General features: G+C 35.2%; 2 protein-coding genes across 2 annotated transcripts; both read left to right on the plus strand.

Annotated features, from left to right (window-relative positions):
• Positions 1–257: 257 nt before the first annotated feature.
• On the plus strand, positions 258–7,870 carry LOC127879604 (fucose-1-phosphate guanylyltransferase-like). Its single transcript, XM_052426557.1, has 3 exons — positions 258–366; positions 4,760–4,933; positions 5,300–7,870. The coding sequence occupies exons 1-3, from the start codon at positions 318–320 to the stop codon at positions 6,943–6,945; spliced, it is 1,869 nt and encodes a 622-aa protein (XP_052282517.1). The 5' UTR covers positions 258–317; the 3' UTR covers positions 6,946–7,870.
• A 5,372-nt stretch (positions 7,871–13,242) lies between these two features.
• LOC127879612 (GH3 domain-containing protein-like) lies at positions 13,243–21,089 on the plus strand. The gene is given in 7 exon segments (XM_052426570.1): positions 13,243–13,485; positions 14,737–14,973; positions 15,520–16,426; positions 16,751–16,878; positions 18,011–18,156; positions 18,616–18,692; positions 19,683–21,089. Coding segments are annotated over 6 exon segments (1,716 nt in total). The 5' UTR covers positions 13,243–13,485; positions 14,737–14,746; the 3' UTR covers positions 19,914–21,089.
• Positions 21,090–21,214: the final 125 nt, after the last annotated feature.

Below are 21,214 nucleotides of genomic sequence, written 5' to 3' on the forward strand. Positions count from 1 at the left end.
GCATTCTTTGGAATCCCCTCGTGAACAAACCTAGCGTAGACAATTTCATTCAATTTCATAAACAAAAATATGCTTCGGTCTTTTAAAATAATGTTTCTTTGAAATTCATATCGTATTCTAAACGTGTCGTACGATGTTTGATGAAACGGCCCCCTGCAGGTCATTTTAATCATGGACATATACAAACAAATCATTTAGTGGAGTGTAACATTGCACTTGCTTACAGTAAGCGTGTAACCCTTTCTCTTTCGCTTTATTGTTGTTCTCATGCTTGACGTGGTTTTGTTGACAAACTTTGCTGATACGACACGAACACAATGGAGACATATTTTTCAGAAGTTATTTCTTCCTATGCAAGAATACGAGGTAGTAATTGTAATGAACCAGTAAATTAAATACACTGCATTACAAAGCAAGACATCAAATTGTTTAAAGCGTATTTAAGGTATATATAATTCGGATGGTCTCATTTCGGATTTTTAATGGTGTACAAAGTGAAACCGTAGTCAAATCATACCTATGTTTGTCAAATCGTACCGTAGTCAACTCGCTCATATTTTATTCAATCTATTCATTTGGTTATGAGTTCAAGACACTAAATTTACAATTAGGCACACAAACAAACGTAACACATCCATAAAGTTTAATACAGCTTTTGCAAAGCAATACTTTAACACACACATTTTTTTTAACATCATGGACAGTTATTTTGCAGTTTTTCCCGGTATTTTTAAAACAAATTACTTGTACTTCGTGCTGAGCTGTTTCGGCAGTCATGTCACAGATACTTTTTACAGTTTCCATAGCCAGGATATCTGGTCTTGCACGGGCATTCGCTGGCGTTACTAATACCTTATTAGCTGAAGTTCCTCAGCACGACCTTTGCCTCATCTTATAGAAGCAATAAAGCAGATTAAATGGCGGGCAGTACTGAAGTAATGCTGTTTTGACAAGGCTTGCATTCAGACTTTACTTTTCACCCCAAATGGCTTCAAAGAACTGTTTTTGAGAAATGCAAACAATGACAAAAAACCCTTAAACTGTGAAAAACTGTAAAAAACATTAAAAACAGCGCAGGAATAGCAACATCGTACGTCACTCTGTGACAGGGTGGATTCCCATCATAATATTAATATAGTCATATGTAACCTTTTTTGTGTGGTTACGTCTTTTGTGTAATGTACGGTATTGTTTCACGAGTTTGCGTTCCAGAGCTAAAACATCAACAGATGGGTGAACATCTGTTGACTTCATATTATTAATCTATATTCATACATTTAAATTGTTAAGTATCTTTATACACTAGAGTAACATCACTTGCAGTCACTGATATGGAAGAAGTACTGCAACGCCAAATTCCATAAATTTGACGTCTATTGTTTCCTTCTTCTGATCGGAATCATTGTCTTCCTGAATTTATATTATAACACTAGACTATACCAAAATAATAAGTAACAAGAGATGTGTTTGTCAGAAACACAATGCCCCCTTCTGCGCCACTTTGAAGCCATATATTTGACCTTTGACCTTGAAGGATGACCTTGTCCTTGACCTTTCACCACTCAAAATGTGCAGCTCCACGAGAAACACATGCATGCCAAATATCAAATTGCTATCTGTAGCGACATAGAAGTTATGAGCATTTTTCGAAACCTTAACGCGAAACCTAAATGCAAAGTGTGACAGAAGGACAGACAGATGGACGGATGGTCCGATCACTATATGCCCTCCTTCGAGGGCATAAAAAAGAACCTATGACTTTGTGTTTTCCTTTTACCAAATAACCATTTGGAGGAAAAGTTCATAAAGTTACAACTCATTTATCATAAGTTTTAACTATGCACATTGGTTAATATATCATTCTGAAAAAAAAGAAGATAAAATTAAATATAACAGGTGGAAAGAAGATTCTTATATGTTTCTTCTTATATTTAGCTCGGCGTTTTCGGAGAAAACCCGAGACATTGTCATAGCCAGCTGGTCGTTTGTCCGACGTCCACTGTCCGCGTCGTGCTAAAACCTTAACATTTTGTTAAGGTTTTGAACATTGGCTCTAAAATCAAATTGATTCCACCTTCAACTTCGAAAATTCATATGTAGATGCACCTTGATGAGTTCTACATGCCACGCCCATTTTTGGGTAACTAGGGTCATTTAAAAAAAAAATCAGACAAGATTTCATTTATTCAAAACTGCACCCGTAGTCGAGCGTGGCACCCATTATGGGGTGCTCTTGTTACTGCTTTGTCAGGGTTTTTTCTAGTCATTTTGGTTTTAGGAGTTTGATTAAATTGGGATTTTTTTCATCGATAAATTGGCAAATTTGCGATTTTTTTTTCGACAAATGGGCCAAATCAGGATTTTTTTTATCAACAAATATGACACATCAGGCCTTTTCCTGGCCATTCGGGGAAATCTTATAAATTGTAGTTATATACTTTGTCTGCTTGTGAGATGTTTATAAAATAAAATTCATATAGAATAATCATACGTCACTTCTTTCTAAAACATAATATGTTTTTGTGTGAATTAAGAATTTTTTTTCATTTTGGTTTGGGATTGGGTCAGTTTGCCTTGGGATCGGGTCTGTTTTACAGCCTTTTTTACATAGCAGAAAAACCCCTGTTTGTCTTTGTAACATTTTATTTCACAAATATTGTGTGAAGACAATTATGAAAGTGAAAATATAATTCTTAGGTTCTCATCAATGATGTCATCTTTAGTATATGTGGAATGAATGGTACTTTACTTGTTTTGCATGTTCTAGGTTTACTTTTTTGCACCTGTAGCATTCTTCGCCCTTGCACTTGGCATACTTTCTTTGAACACAAAGCACATTCATATTCCATTACAACAAAATTTACACATGTATTCTCTTTAACACATTTATTCTCTTTTACACATGTATTAACTTGCACAGATGTATGGATATAAATGATAAACTATGCTCTATTCAGTCCACCTATATGTACTAATAAGCAACCTTGAAATACAACACCTTATTCATTTTTTCTAATTCACTGACACAAAGGACATTATTAGATTATTTTCTGTTTAAACACGCTTTTTAAATTAAAATTGTTTAATTTAAATATTATTGAATCATGCTAGGCAATTAGTAAACATACTCTATATAACACCTTAAACACCATTTTCTGTGTAAAATATGCTGATTAGAGTAAAATTTATGAATTAAAATATAATTTGATTTAAATTTAATCATTTCAGGCAATTAATTAATATACTCTGTCTATAACATCTGTCTTACCTTTCACAACCTTTAAAAATATTATCCTTGAAAAAAAAATTGACCAAAAGTGTCAATTTTCATCAACACTTTCCCAGCTTTATACGTAACATATTTTCCACAGCAGCAGACAACTTATAATAATTATGCTTAGATATTTCAAGTGGAAATATTAAAAGGACCTATTCACAGATTTTGGCATGTATTGAAGTTTGTCATTGGATGGTTTAAATTGATAAATAAAGAGATTGGAACTTAATCGCTGCAGTGAAAAACAAGAATACAATTTAAGAAAGAAAAAAAAGTAACCTTCAACTGGGCTCGAACCATTCACCCTTGGAGTTTAAGTGTAGCACATAAAATACTCAGCCATCTGTGCTCATACAGTGAGTGGTGTGTTTTATACTTGATATAAGCATTCCTGGTAATGTCACAAAGTATAACAATAACAACACAACTCTCAAAATTCTTCAATTTGTTTTGCATTTGTAACGCTTTATATATTTCAGGTTTTTCTTCAAAAGATGCATATTATGGATATTTAAGTGCATGGTAAATGTTCAGTATTACTCTTTTCTTGCAAATGCTCTCTTCAGCAAAAACAAAAGGACCCCATTGGAAATAAGTGCTCGCAATTTCATGGGTTATCCTTGACCGCAAGGTCAAAATAAATACATACATACATAATATCATAACTACAACGAAAATTTGCAACTTTTTTTTCAATTTATCAAAACGTGAATAGGTCACTTTAAGAGAAAAGAAAGAAGACATCAACTCTTTGATTAAGACTTTAAAACTGACAACGCTACATTTTGAGCTCAGCTGTTTTCGAAGAAAACCCGATGTTTTGTCATAGCCAGCTCGTCGTCCGCCGTCTGAAGTCCGCTGTCCCAATGTCCGCGTCGTGCTAAAACCTTTACATTTGCTCTAAAATCAAAGTGATTCCACCTACAACTTTGAAACTTCATATGTAGATGCACCTTGATGAGTTCTCCATGCCACACCAATTTTTGGGTCACTAGGTCAAATCTCACTGTGACAGTGTGACCTCCAAAAAAAAAGGAGAAAATTCTGACAAGCTTTCATTTATTCAAAACTGCACCCGCAGCCGAGCGTTGGCACCCATTGTGCAGTGCTCTTGTCAGGGGTTTTCAGCCTTATATAACAGAGGCCCCTTCCCAATTGAAAATTTCTTTCAAATCATGCAGTTTTCCCAAAAATCCTTACTTACACCAGCTTTTTCATTTCCCAAAGCAGTAATTTTAGCGAGAATTGTTTGCAAAATGAGCACTTTCTTCCCAAAATCCATAGGCTAGGGCCTCTTCCCAATGAAGCGAGGAAAACCCCTGCTTGTTTTCTGTACATTTATGTATTTCGGGTAAGGACGAGTTGACCAAAAAACTGGTGAAAGGTGAACACTTTACAAGCAGCGCAGGGGTATTGTAAGTCACTTCTTATTTCCTTTTGAGGTCATTGTTTAATATAAAAGTCCAATAAATTCTTTTTCAGGCAAACACAAAAAGGACTTCAGCATACCATTCTGGGATGTGATAGTTCTCACTGCAATGGATGATGAACAAAAAGCAGTCTATGATAAGCAGCTGAAGTACAAATACGAGAGAGAGGAGTTACCATTTGATGTGCCGATACATGTCACTGCCGACCCACCAGGTCCAAAAATAGGTAAAACTAGGTTGAAGATTCATACTACTGAAGTTTTATTCAGGAAGTTTTATTCATAATTATAATGTGTTGTAAATAAATCTGTTTGTAAAATCATTTACATTATAGGGAAAAAAATTGCATTGCAACAGAGGCTCATTAAGTCAGTTTCCTGAGAAGACATAGTTCAAGATAAATTGCTCTAAACTGGTAGCTATACAAACTGTTACAGATACATATACATGTATAAATATTTATATTAATCCAGATAACACTGCTGCAACTGACTATACGGGCATTTATTGATGTTGATTAGCCTGCATATTCAATATTTATTTGATCAGTCTACTTTCACTAAAGGTGTTTGGCATACATGCATTTTTACAGGTAACGGTGGATCAACATTTGTCAGTCTTCAGTTCCTATATGACCTCTACAGTGAGAGACTGTTTGACTTTCGGGTGCTACTTATTCATGCCGGTGGGCAAAGCCAGAGGATGCCAAGCGCAAGTGTACTGGGAAAAATATTCTCTCCAATACCTAAGGGCAAACATTCAATGTATGAAATGCTAGATATAAAACTGGCAACATTTTGTCCATTAATTCCCAAAATGTGCCCAGGGATTTTCGTGACTTGCGCCGATGATTTCCTGGTTTATACACTTGGAAACAACCATGAAGGCATTGAGTTTGCCTCAGAAGGTTTCACAGCACTTGCGCATCCTTCAACATTAGAGGTAGGCGTCGGACATGGAGTGTATGTGTTTGATAAAGTCGACCTCATAGATCCGAGAATTCCACTGCAGCGCTGTAACTGCCATCGTGTATTACAGAAACCCAGCATAGAAATAATGATTAAAAATGGCGCAGTTTTGGAAAATGAGAATATGAACTTTGCTGAAGGAATTAAAATTGAGGGAAAGGCTGCTTACACCGATAGTTCATTTTTCTTTGCCCATGATGTAACAAAATTGATGTTGAACTTTCTCAAATCCAATGGCCCCATCCAAGGGGAAATTGATGCCTATGGGGATTTCTTACAGGCTCTGGGACCAGGTTCCACAAATGAGTACACAAGCAATATGGCAAACGTCAGCGCTTGCACTCCAAAGCTGAAGGAAACAAGAGACTGCATATACACGCTTCTGAAAGGAACCCCATTAGTGTTAATGGTCATGAATGCATCTAAGTTCATCCACATCGGTACAACCAAAGAATACATTGAACACTTCTGCTGTGATGCCGAATTTCAAGAAGAACTGGGCCTTGGGAAAGATGTGTTTAATATGTGGGCAGAATGGCCGAGTGGAGACAAACTCAATGAAAGATGTCACGATGATGAAGCTCCACCAATCAAGAAGTTCAGATTGTCTGACACATCTTTAGGTTGTGTAATGCATAGCCGACTTCCACTAAGCTCCTTTGTTGCTCGCACAGCTGTTGTCGAGTACTGCAAGTTTCTTATTCCAGTAACAGTAGGACAAAACTGTATTCTTAGCAACTGTGAGTTCACTTCTCTAAGTGCATCAGAAATGAAACACTTAGGAATTTCAGACGAGGATTTGCCTAAGGAGTGTATATCTATCCCTCCCAATGTGTTCATGCACACTGTACCTGTACAGCTTTGTAATGAAACTCAGTTTGTGACAGTCTTCTTTGATTTAAAAGAGAACTTGAAGAAATCCACTAACAGTGATGACATACAAAATCTGCCATTTCTTGGAAAGGTGATCAGTGACTTTGCTCGAGTGACAAATGCTAACATTTTAAGTGATGCTCCTGACTTGAGTGATGGTAAATCCAAAGTAAATTTGTGGTTCTCCAGCCTGTTTCCAGCTGCCGCCACACCTAGCCAGTCTTTTATTTTGGCGCTATTTTGCATAAACGCACTGAAAACAGATGATGATTCAGTAGTTTCCTTGGAGGGCAAATCTCTCTTCTCCATGGCATCTTTGCTGAAGACCAAAGATGTTCATGAAATGCTGAAAAAAAGGAATGATCTTTACCAAGATATTAAGCACGGATTCTGTTGAATAAATCAGAAAGTGATTGAATAATACATCCATTCAGAGGTGTTTATATCAAATGTCATTGTGGGTGATTTTACTGATGTTATTGTGGGTGATGTTTACTTAAGTACAAATTACATAATGCTGTTTACTTTGCCAAGGGCAATTTTTACAATATGAGTGTAAAAAGTTCAAAATTAAGTAAAAGCCATTGTTGTTTCAACTTTCATGTTATATATTTCAATATTGTGTTGTCACTTTATTTTATAATTTATAAGTATCAAGACGGCTTGGAATACAATCATGTATCTGTATTTGTATTTGAACAAGTGATTGTTTGATGACTTGTGATGTTTTTGTCCAGGGACTGCTAAACAGTTAATATATTTTAAAATCACTGATTTTTTTTTTTTATTCAAATCCGGGAGTTTTGTTTTTTCAAAAAAATGATGAGCGCTTTTTTGCTGGACTTCTAGTTCTACCACACTTCTTGATGTATAATTCAAGTTGTTGGTTTTGATCGAGGTTTAAATTATTTATTTTACTGAACTCTTTTATAATTAAATTATGTCTGGAAATACTGTTCACCAGTGTGCAATGCATTGAAACTTAGTTTGCATACTTGTGGTTCTTGCTAGTTACCGTATATTTTATTATTTTTATCATATTTTAATAAATAAACAAAATTACATTTAAATGGTAGTCTTCTAAATAATAATTTATAATTTAGCCTTTTTTTAATGGTATTTACATTTACATTTAAATCTGATAACATTGATCTTTTATTGTTCAAAAATGTATAAAATACAGATGTTGTTTTGAAATTTGGTTTTGGGCATTGCATACTACTTTATTTGTGTTTGTTAATTTTTTGTTGATAAATTATTTATGATGTTATATAATATACTTATTGGTCAATTGGTTTGATAATTAAAGAAAACAATTTATATTTCACACATTTGCATTTTTCACTGGCTTTCCCTTATCACAATCCATGTTTTATATGCCATAATTTATGTATTCGTTAACTGGAGAGACAAACATCATTTAAACTACTATGTATACTATATATGAAATTATTATGCCCCCCTTCGAAGAAGAGGGGGTATATTGTTTTGCACATGTCGGTCCGTCAGTATGTCCATATGTCTGTCCGTCCACCAGATGGTTTTCGGATGATAACTGAAGAACGCTTAGGCCTAGGATCATGAAACTTCATAGGTACATTGATCATGCATCGCAGATGACCCCTATTGATTTTGAGGTCACTAGGTCAAAGGTCAAGATCACGGTGACCGGAAAAAGTAAAATGGTTTCCGGATGATAACTCAAGAACGCTTATGCGTAGGATCATGAAACTTCATAGGTACATTGATCATGACTCGCAGATAACCCTATATTGACTTTGAGGTCACTAGGTCAAAGGTCAAGGTCACGGTGACCTGAAATAGTAAAATGGTTTCCGGATGATAACTCAAGAACGCTTATGCCTAGGATCATGAAACTTCATAGGTACATTGATCATGACTCGCAGATGACCCCTATTGATCTTCAGGTCACTAGGTCAAAGGTCAAGGTCACGGTGACCCGAAATAGTAAAATGGTTTCCGGATGATAACTCAAGAACGCTTATGCCTAGGATCATGAAACTTCAAAGGTACATAGATCATGACTCGCAGATGACCCCTATTGATTTTCAGGTCACTAGGTCAAAGGTCAAGGTCACGGTGACCCGAAATAGTTAAATGGTTTCTGGATGATAACTCAAGAACACTTATGGCTAGGATCATGAAACTTCATAGGTACATTGATCATGACTCACAGATGACCCCTATTGATTTTCAGGTCAAAGGTCAAGGTCACGGTGAGTCAACTTAGAAAAATGGTTTCCGGATGATAACTCAAGAACGCTTACGCCTAGGATCATGAAACTTCATTGGTACATTGATCATGACTTGCAGATGACCCCTATTGACTTTCAGATCAAAGGTCAAGGTCACGGTGACTTGACACAGTAAAATGGTTTCCGGAGGATAACTCAAAAAAGCTTACGCCTAGGATCATGAAACTTCATAGGTACATTGATCATGACTCGCAGATGAAACCTATTGATTTTCAGGTCACTAGGTTAAAGGTCATGGTCACAGTGCAAAAAAACGTATTCACACAATGGCTGCCACTACAACTGACAGCCCATATTGGGGGCATGCAAGTTTTACAAGCAGCCCTTGTTTAATAACACTTTGTTACCTTCCAAAAAGAGTGTGCCCAAAGTATTCGTAAACCAGTTGTGTAGGTGGCTTAACTTACCGCCATATTATGACTGAAATACTGGTGCAAAGGACTTAAAAATCATATTGAGCAAACAACCTTTCCTCAAAAAAAAGTTAGGGGCAGGGGATGCACTGGATTCACCCTGGACGTCAGAGTGTTTGTCTGTCCATTGACAGAAACTGATTTTCAATTTACAAGATTGTTGCCCATTACATGTATATGCTTATACCCCTTTAGAATGTACATGTATATCATAAACATGTTGTGCACGTAATTTGTCCTTATGAAACACAATAGTTTGCAGGAAAATCCGGCGCATAGATTATTATAACAATAACAGGTCCATGAAGTCCGTAGATTTTGATGGAGCGGAATTGCGAAAAATCAAAGACGTAGATATCTACGTCTCTGGAAAAACGTACACAAACTGCTGTTGCTCACTCAAAGATCATGACTATACAAACAGTCATGTACCACCATTGCACAGGTGGTTAGCGTGTGGCTATATATTAATTAGTGAAAACATCATTTTAAATGATAAATAATCATATTATAACGAAAAATCAACTTTTCTGAGAAAAAAAAATTCACTATCATATATATAACAAGGTATTCAACCCGAAATCACCCGAAAACGGTGTATCGCTTTGAGCAGCCATTAATTCATCATTTTTGCAGCGATTTTCATGAACCCGGTGTTATTCAACGCAGAAATGAATGTCCTTTCTGGAAATGTATATATCTTGTTATATTTCTACACATGCTGGGTCAAATTTTAAGAAATAACACGATACACAATTCGTATGACCTACTTGACAGCGATCAGACAGGATTCATGAATGAAATCTTCAGGTGTAAAGACGACACACCTTCGCCTACCAATTAAATCACTCGTGTGTTTAAAATGTCATTTAGATGAAATGTATGTAAACAAAGGTTTCAAACGGCGCTGGAAAGTTAGTTTTGATGCATAATACAACGGCAAGCACGGTAAGAATGTGTTTTCATACGTTTAATTGAATTATGTTATCGAGGTCCGTGAACCTTGCAGGGAAAATGCCCTTTACTCCGTGAAGATTTCAGTCTTAGATCCTGTCTGATCGATGTCAAGTGGATCACGCGAGTTGTGTATCGTGTTATTTCTTAAAAGTTAACCCAGTATTTGTAAAAATATTGCAAGTCATGTACATTATCAGAAAGAAAATTCATTTATGCGTTGAATAAGACCGAGATCGTGAAAATCGCTGCAAAATTGATGAAGTAATGGCTGGTTATTCAAAGCGTTGCACCCTGTATTGGGTGATTTCGAGTTGAATACCTTGTTATATATATATATATATATATATATATATATATATATATATATATATATATATATATATATATATATATATATATATATATATATATATATATGATATTGATTTTTATTCCAGAAAAGTTGATTTTTCGTTATAATATGATATCACTTATCATTCAAAATGATGTTTTCATTAATTAATGTCATAGCCACGCGCTAACCACATGTGCACCATTGTATCAAAAACTATGAAGAAAAACAGCTTTCAGAACGGCATCAGGCAGCACATGTATATGTTGTAATTTAAGAGCACACATGCATATGCCATTGAATGATTTTGTGTAAAATTGTTTGCGGGTATAAAGACAATTTTAAAAGAGGTGTATGCCCCTTTTTCAAACGTGATGCGAATGTTCATCAATGCCATAACAGAGATGGTGTCTACGTCATTTTGACCGTTTTAGAAATACGAATTATAAACCTCCGGAGTCCCACGGGCACGGGGTACTGTCTTGGGGCCCACTAAGGTGGTCAACATACATCACTGCTGATTATATAAAATATAGCATGATAGCTCTCTAACACTTTTTGCCGATGATAGCATCATCTACACAAATATCAACAACCTCTTCGACGCCCATAAGGCCCAGCTAGATATTGAAGCTGCAGGTCGATTGGAGCAGGACTGGTTAATGAAATTCCACCCTGAAAAATGTTACATCCTCAGAATTACTTAAGAAGTAAATCATGTAATCTTCACATATAAACTACATTATCAACTCCTTGAAAAAGTAAATCATGCAAAATATCTATATCACGCTAAATATGTCTTACACTCCGAAGTAACCTCAAATGGGATATATTGGGAAATATTCAAACATGTTAACTCGATCACTAATGATGCGAATCAGCTCTAGGATTTCTTTGCCGCAACCGTAAAATTAGCTTATCAAAGTAAAAAAATTATAGTTACAAAACAATAATTAGGCATAAATTAGAATAGTGCTCCACTGATTGGCACCCACACATACAAAAGCTCAAATAAATCAACTGGAAAAAAATACAAAGACATGCAGCCAGAATCGTAGCAATATTTATCACATCACAAGCTAAGTACACATGTAACTAACATGATATACACCCTGAATTGGAACACCCAGAACACGATTCCGTCCCCTAATGCTATATAAAATTGTCCACCATGTAGTTGCCATTACTCCTCTCGATAATATTCTTGTTCCGGTCGACCGCCGAGTCAGACTCAGCAGTAACAATTGCTCAAGACACATACAAACCTAAAAAGACTTATAAATTATCATTCTACCCAAGAACAGTTATCCAGTGGAATGCATTCCCTCCCCATGAGGCAGCCAGTGTAGAAGTTTTCAAAACCCTTACTCCTGTGGCTGTCATTGCCCCCCTTATACCCCTGTAGACACTTACATGTAAGTAAATTTTTATTAACACCCAACCAGGGTCTACCCTCCCGAATGTTTTTTTTTTAATTTGGCACTTTTCAAGTTGAATTTTATATATTTTTTGTGATATAAATTTATTGAATATAACAAGTAAATCGGCACCTTTCTAAAGTCAAACGCTGAAAACGTTGGTGTGAAATTCACATCAATGTTTAAAGCTTTAGATTTCAGCAATGTATGGTGTTGATGAAGAAGGAAAGCACACTTTAAAAATCAAAATACTTTATTAAGAAATGTATCATAAAGTATGCCTGACATATAACCATGATAACCACGATAGTATTTTCTCTTTGAATTCAAACCTCCTATTAAGTTCAAAGTAAATTCCTAACAAAATGTTCATCCTCTACTACACAGTTTTACTTTCACCGTCATCAACACAGATATTTACCGTCGCAATCATCTACAACTCCGACATAAGATAAATTTTCTCTATAATTATCGTTTTCCAGTGGAGATTTTTACGCCACGCTTTTAGATATTGAACTGATTTTTGATATGCGAGTACATGTTTATACTTACATGACCTACAGATGAAGTGTGAAATCCGATTGGGCCCATTGATTTTTGGCAAAGTTATGGCCCTTGGATTTTTTTCTATATAATAACCGTTTTTTCCAGAGGGTTTTTACGCAACTCTTTCAGATATTGAGCTGATTTTTATGCCTCCGGTACGATGGCATATAGCAGTCGGACAGTCTTGTCTGTCCTGCATTTCATTTTACGTTATACGATATTGATATTTGACGTGTGAGTCAACATAATCAGGGACCTATACAAACAAATATAGGTCTGTATAGGTCACTGACATAATGAAGTACAGATGAAGTATGAATTTCGTGCCGGTCCATTGATTTTGGCGAAATTGAACTTAGCACCTTTTTCAGCTTTCATCCTTTAACAAATAGGCGCCGGTACAAAATCGTCTATTTAGAGAGAGAGTCTATGGTGTATGAACTGGTCCAAAACTATTCTTAATTGTCCGGGACAGTTTACAGTTAAGAATAGTTTACAAACTGTCCGGGACGATTTAGGAAAGTTTTGGACCGTTCGTGCGCATAAACCGTCCGGGACGGTTTATACTGTCCGGGACAGTTTAGTAAACTGTCCGGGACGGTTTAAACTGTCCGATACTGTATTATTTATATCAACCAATCAGAACACTCATTACAATAATGCTTTACTTTAGAAGTTCTATGAGCGTAATGTACACCATAAGAGTCTATTATCGGAAGAAAGGAGAAAGTGCGGATAGTGAGGTCGGTTCCGATATATTTGTTCGTGAGCGGAAAAATCTGCCTTTACCGGCTACACCCCTAATTTGTGTGTGCATTAACTTAAGCAACTTTGTCATCTCGACAGTTCTTGACATGTTTATGTGATTTTATATCAGTCATAATTATCCTGCGCTAAAAAATTTCAGAGCTCTTAATTTACATGGAAAGGCGGATGTTGAAATAATCGTTCCGATTTCGGATAGTACGATATTCGGACGAACAGCGTCAGAGTTATGTAAGTGAAGGTTAACCCATGCGTGAAAACATAAAGTGCCTTCAAAATGTGGTGATAACGATTTCAATCTGTTTATTTCATTCAATAATTTAAACAAGAAAGGATTAAGAACATTTAAACTAACTGACTTCAAATTAATAAGTGAGTTTACAACGAACCCCCTCCCCTTGCCTTATTCTGACCCTGCTTTTATTTTTCCCTGCATACTGGGCACATAGTAACACACATTACTGTCTTTAAAATTTATCAAATGTGGCGTGATTTCAATAATCCTTGTATGAGATTGGGATAAAATATAATTACACATATACTCTTAAACTTAGGGTAATAATTATTGAAAGCAAGAACACATCGTCCTGTTAATAGGAATGATAACAACAAATTGTGATAAATGCATATGAAACCTTTATAAACAATATCACAACATGCACAGCACATCTTATATTACTTTTACATTTTCTTGTCTTATCTCAACGCATTGTTTGTTGCTGGCTTAATTGAATAAAGTTGATAATTGTAATGATTACAGGAATATAAATCTTTGTTTACACAATAGTGGATTTCTTGCGTATTGCGTGTCGGATATTTGCTTACTGCCTACACACGCTTCTGAATTTTGCAAACCAAAGGGATGGGGGAGGGGGGAATTAAGCTTCAAAATTGGCCTGATACACAGGCGCACATGTTTGCACAGGATATACAATTATGCAACTACTGTAATGTTTTGTGTTATATTAATATGCCTGATGGATTACAAAATCCTAAATTGCTTTCATAGCCCATTTCTTCCAATTGCTCTTAAACACTTGACTGAGTACATAAATAATCCCTTAATTCCTTAAGTATAAGAAGCTCTAAAAGAAATTATGCACTTTCAGTGGTCTAAGCAAACATTTGCCATAAATGTATGTTACATTTAATAGTGCTGTGATTAAAATGTTTTCTGTTGATTTTGTGAATCCTGGATGTAAAGAAAATTTAACAATCTCATGCAGTGTAATTCTTAAAAAGTAAATATTAAAGACACAAAAAAAAGACGTTTCAATACCAAATATCACAGTTCATTTGTTTCATATCCATTGACTTAATACACACTTACAGAGCATATCACTTTGTGACAGAAAATTGTATTTATGGTTTATAAAAGTTGGTATCTACACAATTCCTGTGTAAACTTTGTTTTATCAATCCGTTTAGCCACTAATGATGATATATGAATTCAATTAAAAACATTGCAAAGCAATATTATAGGTGAATAAAGATGGTGTTCAGCGCAGTAGATCGATACTTGAGTGTGACCTCTGTCAGTTGGCTGGGCTGGTACAAGCGCAAGAAGCTAGAGGAGGCCACACGAGATGTCAAGAAAGCTCAGCATGAAACGCTCATGCAACGGATACAAGAAAATGCTGACACTGAATATGGCAAGAGGTTCAAATTTGATCAGATCAAAGATCGCAATGACTTTGTCAAGCATCATCCATTGACAAGGTATGTTCATTGTGAAGTATTTTTACTTTCGAATGCTTTAGCTATTTCAATACATTTGAAATTAATGTCTTGGAAGTTAAAGGTCTGCGACTATTACAGTGTCAGCAAAAGTCCCATATCCTTTACTGGCCACAAGGTCTGGTAATCTCCTAACCATTACTGGCTCAAATTCAAATACACTGACCAGTAAACTAGAAATTGGTTCTTAATCTGCATATTTTACAAGTCATGAGGGCCATATGGATTTTTTTCCTAGTTTAAGTGCAATTTTACTGGGTTTGTATGAGGACGGGCAGACTTTTGCGCTGACTAAAAGTATTGGACGCTATTTGTATGATGCTTGTTTATAAGCATTTACATGTTTATAAATATAATCAGTATTTGTATGATCTCATGTAAATTCATCTTACATCACCTACTGACTCCAACCATAATAATGTTTTTGTTAAGGACACTTAGTGTAGATTTGAAATTTGACCCAAAAAATTTCATCAAATGTAACTCATTTTATGAAGGTTTTACTTTTATAAGGTATATATCCAACAGGTATAGCCATTATGAGCCATATGTTGAGAGAATGATGAAAGGGGAGACAAACATTCTTACCAAAGATCAGCCGGTCATCTTTGCCGTCACCTCTGGCACCTCAGGAAAAAGCGCCATCATTCCAATGATCAAAAAGCAACGGGATACGTTCTTCACTCAAGGAATAAGCATTGTATACGACTGTATGAGGCAAGCCTTCCCAAAACAGAGTAGCTCACAGAAAGATATGAAGTTCTTCTACACGCCACAAATGCGAATGGCTGATTGTGGAATTCCAATTGGTCCCAACTCTTCGTCTCCAGCCAACTCGAAGCGTATCTTGAGCATGTATTCAACTCCGAAGGCAGGGTATGAAATCATAACTGAGCCCGAGGCTATGTATGTGCACTTGTTGTTTGGCCTGAAAGACAAGAACCTGGGAATAGTGGAGGCTAACTTTGCATCTTTGGTCTATGCTGCATGCAGGTCAATGGATAAGAATTGGGACTTATTAGTAAAGGACATTGAGTCAGGTAAAGTCAGTGAAACGCTGAAAATTGAGGATAATATTAGGAAAGAATTGAACCGGTCAATGTCACCTGATCCTAAACGGGCTGAGGAACTACGAAGTGCAAAAATGAACGGAATGATGGGACTGGCAAAAAGAGTCTGGCCAAAGCTCAACTTTGTCATGACGGCAGATTCAGGGACGTTTGAAATGTATGGTCACCGCTTGAGAGATCTACATTTCAAAGATGTACCATAGTATTCACCTCTCTACGCCGCCTCTGAGGGGCTTTTGGGCATCAATATTTGGCCCCTGGAGAGACCAAGTCGCTATCTACTCGCTCCATATTCCATGTTCTTTGAGTTCATTCCCGTGGAGACGGCTGAGGAGGAAAATCCAGCTACTTTGTTTATGGATCAGGTAAAAATATAAACAATATAGTTGAAGCACCAATGAATAGCGCAAATTCCACAATAGCTGAATAAAAGTTTATGATCAATGTGTTTGGCGGCTTACTGATTTAAAAAAAAGTTAATGTTTCAACCTGTCTTCCAAAATTTAAAAATAATACTAAAGCCATAAAATAAATCTTCAACAATTATCTGTATCCATAAATTCTTGGGGGGAAAAGGAGTTGAATGTTTGTAAAATGTCGCCCCTGATAAGCCTGGAAGGAAATTTTAAGCACATTCATTAAGCCCCTTTTTCTCAGAGCAGACTAATGTTCATGTACCCCATGACCAGGTGGAGGTGGACAAGACGTATGAGCTGGTGATCACCAACCCTAGCGGCCTCTATCGCTACAGGTTCGGGGATGTTGTAACGGTCGTAGGACATCACAACACATGCCCTGTCATCGAGTTCCAGTACAGGTACACATGTTTGAGCATTCAATACTGAAGAGAATTGCAGTAGGAAACAAAACAATTTGATGTGTTTTTCTTCAGATTTTTTGTGTGGAAATAAATGATGCTATTTCTTTCATCAATATTAACTAATCTTGTAATATTGGAATTTCAAACAGTACACTAATCCCAAATCGTGTTGAAATCAACATGTAGGTATGTTGTTTTTAATGCAACCAAACACATATAAGTTATCTTGTGCTGTTTACAAATGGTGATGTTGAAATTGAGATGGCAGTATAACCTTAAGTTTTTTCTACATTCAGGTAGTTATCTCTTAAATAATGAATTGATATATGGGAGGGCATTGTTTGGAAAAGCTCTTTGAATTATGTTATTGTGAAATGTACATCACAAATATTTCCCAGTTCAGTACAACCAATTAGTATATGCCAGTAAAGAACTAATACATGTACATCACGAGGTATGCAATAAGGTGCTTCTTTTCTTTCAAGATGGTACGAATGTTTCAATGGATATGTCCTATTCTAAAGCGTGTTAATGCAATTGACATTATCTGTTAGAAAGACATAACCATGTTCCAGAGTAGGCTTCATTTCATGTACTTTGGTAAAAATTGCACCATTCCAAATTGTAAGCTATTCTGACTTGATTATTTTATTAAAAGCTGGTTTAAAATCAATTTTGGTAACTTTACATTTGTAATCAGAGGATCAAGAGATTCTTTTGTTAAGGCATCAGTTTATCATTTCCAAGTATGCCAGTACGGCTTGGAATCCAACAAAAGATGACTGTTTTTGTTTGTAAAATATGCAATATTAAAATGACTGTTGCTATCAGAATATTAACCAATTTACAATTTTTGATTGAACAGAACAGCAAGCCAATCTTTAATATGACATTTTTCTCCAGTTTGTTTTTCAATAACATGAAGACCCCAAGTAAATAGCTGTCACTTAAGAGGAAAATATTGATGTTTTTTCGGGTTGTTTTATTTCAGCTGAAAACATTTGAAAATAACCAACCCATTCTTTATCTGTCGACTCTTTGGTGATGCTTTTTAATAAAATACTTGGTGCTCGGTATGTTTAGCACATACACCAGTTTGGCAATAAGTCCCCAATTTTTTAATATCTAGACAAGGCCAGTTTCTGAATGTGCGAGCAGAGAAGACCAGCGAGAACACATTCTACCATGCTTTGAGTGCTTCCCTACGTAGATCTGGTGTCAAGATGGTGGACTACTGTTGTGCAGAGAGCGTCATAGTGGATCAGATTGAGTCTGGTATAGTATGACTTCTTGCTATTGCGGAAGTTTCTAGAATGTTCCCAAAGTCAGAGTCCACAAATATTTTCGTAAGAGTGTTATCTTGCAAAAATTTATAATGAACATAGGACTGGCCAAAATAAGTATGTCATAACAAATTTCGTTTTTTATGTATTTGATTATTTTGTGTGGACTAGGGTGTAAATCTGGATTAATTGATGTAACTTGCTGGCAAAAATCATGCTCGTTTGAAGGCGGTAACATAATAAACTGATGTAATTGTTTAACAGTTATGTGTCACATATGTTCACTGCAAAACCAATAATTTGTGTTTTAATGCTTTACATGCAGTTAATCATTGATCATCTTATAATAACTACATACCGTAGTTTTTATATGTGAAGTGAGTGTATTTTTGTAGAATTGTACATGTGTGTTCCACTATCCATGAAGATGTTGATGACCTGATATTTACAGGCAAGAGTAGCTCCACACCATGCTACCATGTGTTTGTGGAACTGGAGAAAGGGGAGACAACTAACATACAGATCCCAGTAAGTAAAAATACATATGGGTTTAGTAGCTCAACACTTAAATGTCCATTAATGCTAAAAGCTTCATAACTTAAAGTATAAATAAAGGAAAAATAACCAAAATATAATGAGTAAAAGTTTATCAAGTGTTTTAAAATGACCCAAATGTATCCAAGCCTATGTAAACATTTGTAGATCTAAAATTCACAGTTTGATAATGTAATTGTTTATTTACATAAATATCTTCAGTAAAAAAAAATAAAAAATCGGTTGCTTTATTAAACAATTTCTCTTTTTTTTTTAGAAACTGGGGACTTTGAATTAAATAGCCAACATATTTTAGTATCTCATTTTATTGTATGCTTTCTGGTGTTTTATAGAGTAATATCAGTGAAAAAAAACTAGAAAAATATCGTTATTTTTCACTGTTTTACTGTGAAATTACGTCATTTTTTCAACAAAATGACGTCAAAAATCCAGCGAAATTATCCATATATACTCTTTAACAATGTAAATAAATGGTGAAAAAAGCATAAAATAAGAAGAAAATTTGTTGGATTTGATGGTATATTGATTTTAATTCACTTGTGATCATAAAAAATACATACCGGTATTATGATCACTCATGAAATAAAATCAATATTCCATCGAATCCAACAAATATCCTCTATATATTTCCTTGACTTTTAGTTCACTGCTTTTTAAAGCAATGAGACAATCTTAACCTTAGAAAACTTGGATGTCAGTGGTCGCCCTTGGTAATTCATAAGAAGGTGCATTATTAAAACATGTCATCAGTGAAAATGCAATTCCGTACAATTTCTAATTATAAACTGACATAATAAATACCATGAACACCTGTGTAAGCCCAGTAAAGAATTACATTTTCCCAGCCTTTCGGTATAATCTCATTTTATACATGTGTTTTAATATTAATTGTGGAGTTTAAATTAAAGCAGCAAATAATTGTGTTTTTTAAGAGCTTCTTTTTTTATTTAAAACAAATTTCAGATTGATGAGGAATTGAAAAGCATATCATACATTTACGCGTCGTTCCGTCGTAAAGGAAGCATAAGTCCAATCAAGGTGTACATCGTAAGACCGGGAACTTTTACAGAGCTGCGTACCTACATGATCGAGAACACGACTGGCTCACCCAATCAGTACAAAGTTCCACGAGTCCTTCGTAAACCAGACGCCGTTAAGTTTCTCATGGATAGAGTGGACAGTTGCCTATTGTGAGGGAGTGTACGTTCGAGGTGCTTTAATTGATTATGCTTGAAGCAGTTGAAGGCTTTCACAAAAGCAGGGGTCCTGTTTTATCAAGGATCTTGCGACATATTTTTGCTATGACTGACTTTTTTTACTGACAAAAAAATTATTTGTTTAACATTTATGATAAGTATGATTCTATCTATAATATTAAAAGCACTGTGAAAGATGGAAGACAATAAATAAAAAGCTGAAGTACCGGTATACTAATGATTATGGATAGCGCTTAGGGATTTCACCTTTTGAAACATAGTATCCTAACTTAAAAGTATTATACACGAAGGACCTTGAATTCGAATGTTTGATAAAATTGAAAAGGTATGATTTTATACCTTATAGCAATCAATCGTCTTTATATATGTGTTCGGTCAATTAATTCTAGGGTGTTGAAAGAATAGGGCAGATGTTTGTGCACATACATGTTTGTTGTTATAGCCTTGCACCATCTCTTATGTTTTACCTAGTTGATATCGAAGTCATTGTGATGTAAAACTTATTAATAAGTCTTTTGGACAGTGTTATCAAATATCTGACATTGATTGATGTGGGCGTTGAGCATATAAAATGCAAGGCTAGTGTGAAATAGAGATAAGTTTATAAAGCGGGGCAAAGGAAACCTTATAAGCAACAAACTACTCTATCTTATCATGTTTGAATTTTTTTTGTTTATTTTGAAAATATGCTTATGAATATGACTGAAAAGAATTATGAAAACAATCATATCAAAGCATGAACAGAAACGAACAAAAAGAAATCACTGTTTTGTGCAAATACGCACAACACAATGTATTATTTCGCCCATGCATTTGTGGTAATGGCAAAAATGATAATCCTTTTGTGCTGTGATTTTGTTTAAATTAGGATAACTATATTAAGTGTTACCGATTTGGCTGGTCCAACCTTTGGATGCATTTCTTTCTTATGACTGGTCTGAATGGCATTTAATTGGGCTATCAAGAAACACAGCTTTAGCTTAAAATATTTCATCTGATGAGAAATTAATATGTGATGTATGTGGTCTTTGAAACCTAAATTCTGAGATTCGTTTAAAATATGGACTTAAAGATTTTGTTGGTGTAATAAATTAAAATGTATTTGATATGCATTTTGTTAGGTTGTTTTTTATAATAAAATGTCTTTAAATTAGATTATGTTATTGTTAAATATGCAGAGGCTCTTTTTTTACTTTGAACATTTTTTGAAAGCTCATTTCTATTGTCTGTATTTTGTTTGTAAGGATATTGCATAAACATTTTATACTTACAGAAGTT

This window comes from Dreissena polymorpha, chromosome 4, assembly GCF_020536995.1.
Source record: "Dreissena polymorpha isolate Duluth1 chromosome 4, UMN_Dpol_1.0, whole genome shotgun sequence".
NCBI lineage: Eukaryota > Metazoa > Mollusca > Bivalvia > Myida > Dreissenidae > Dreissena > Dreissena polymorpha.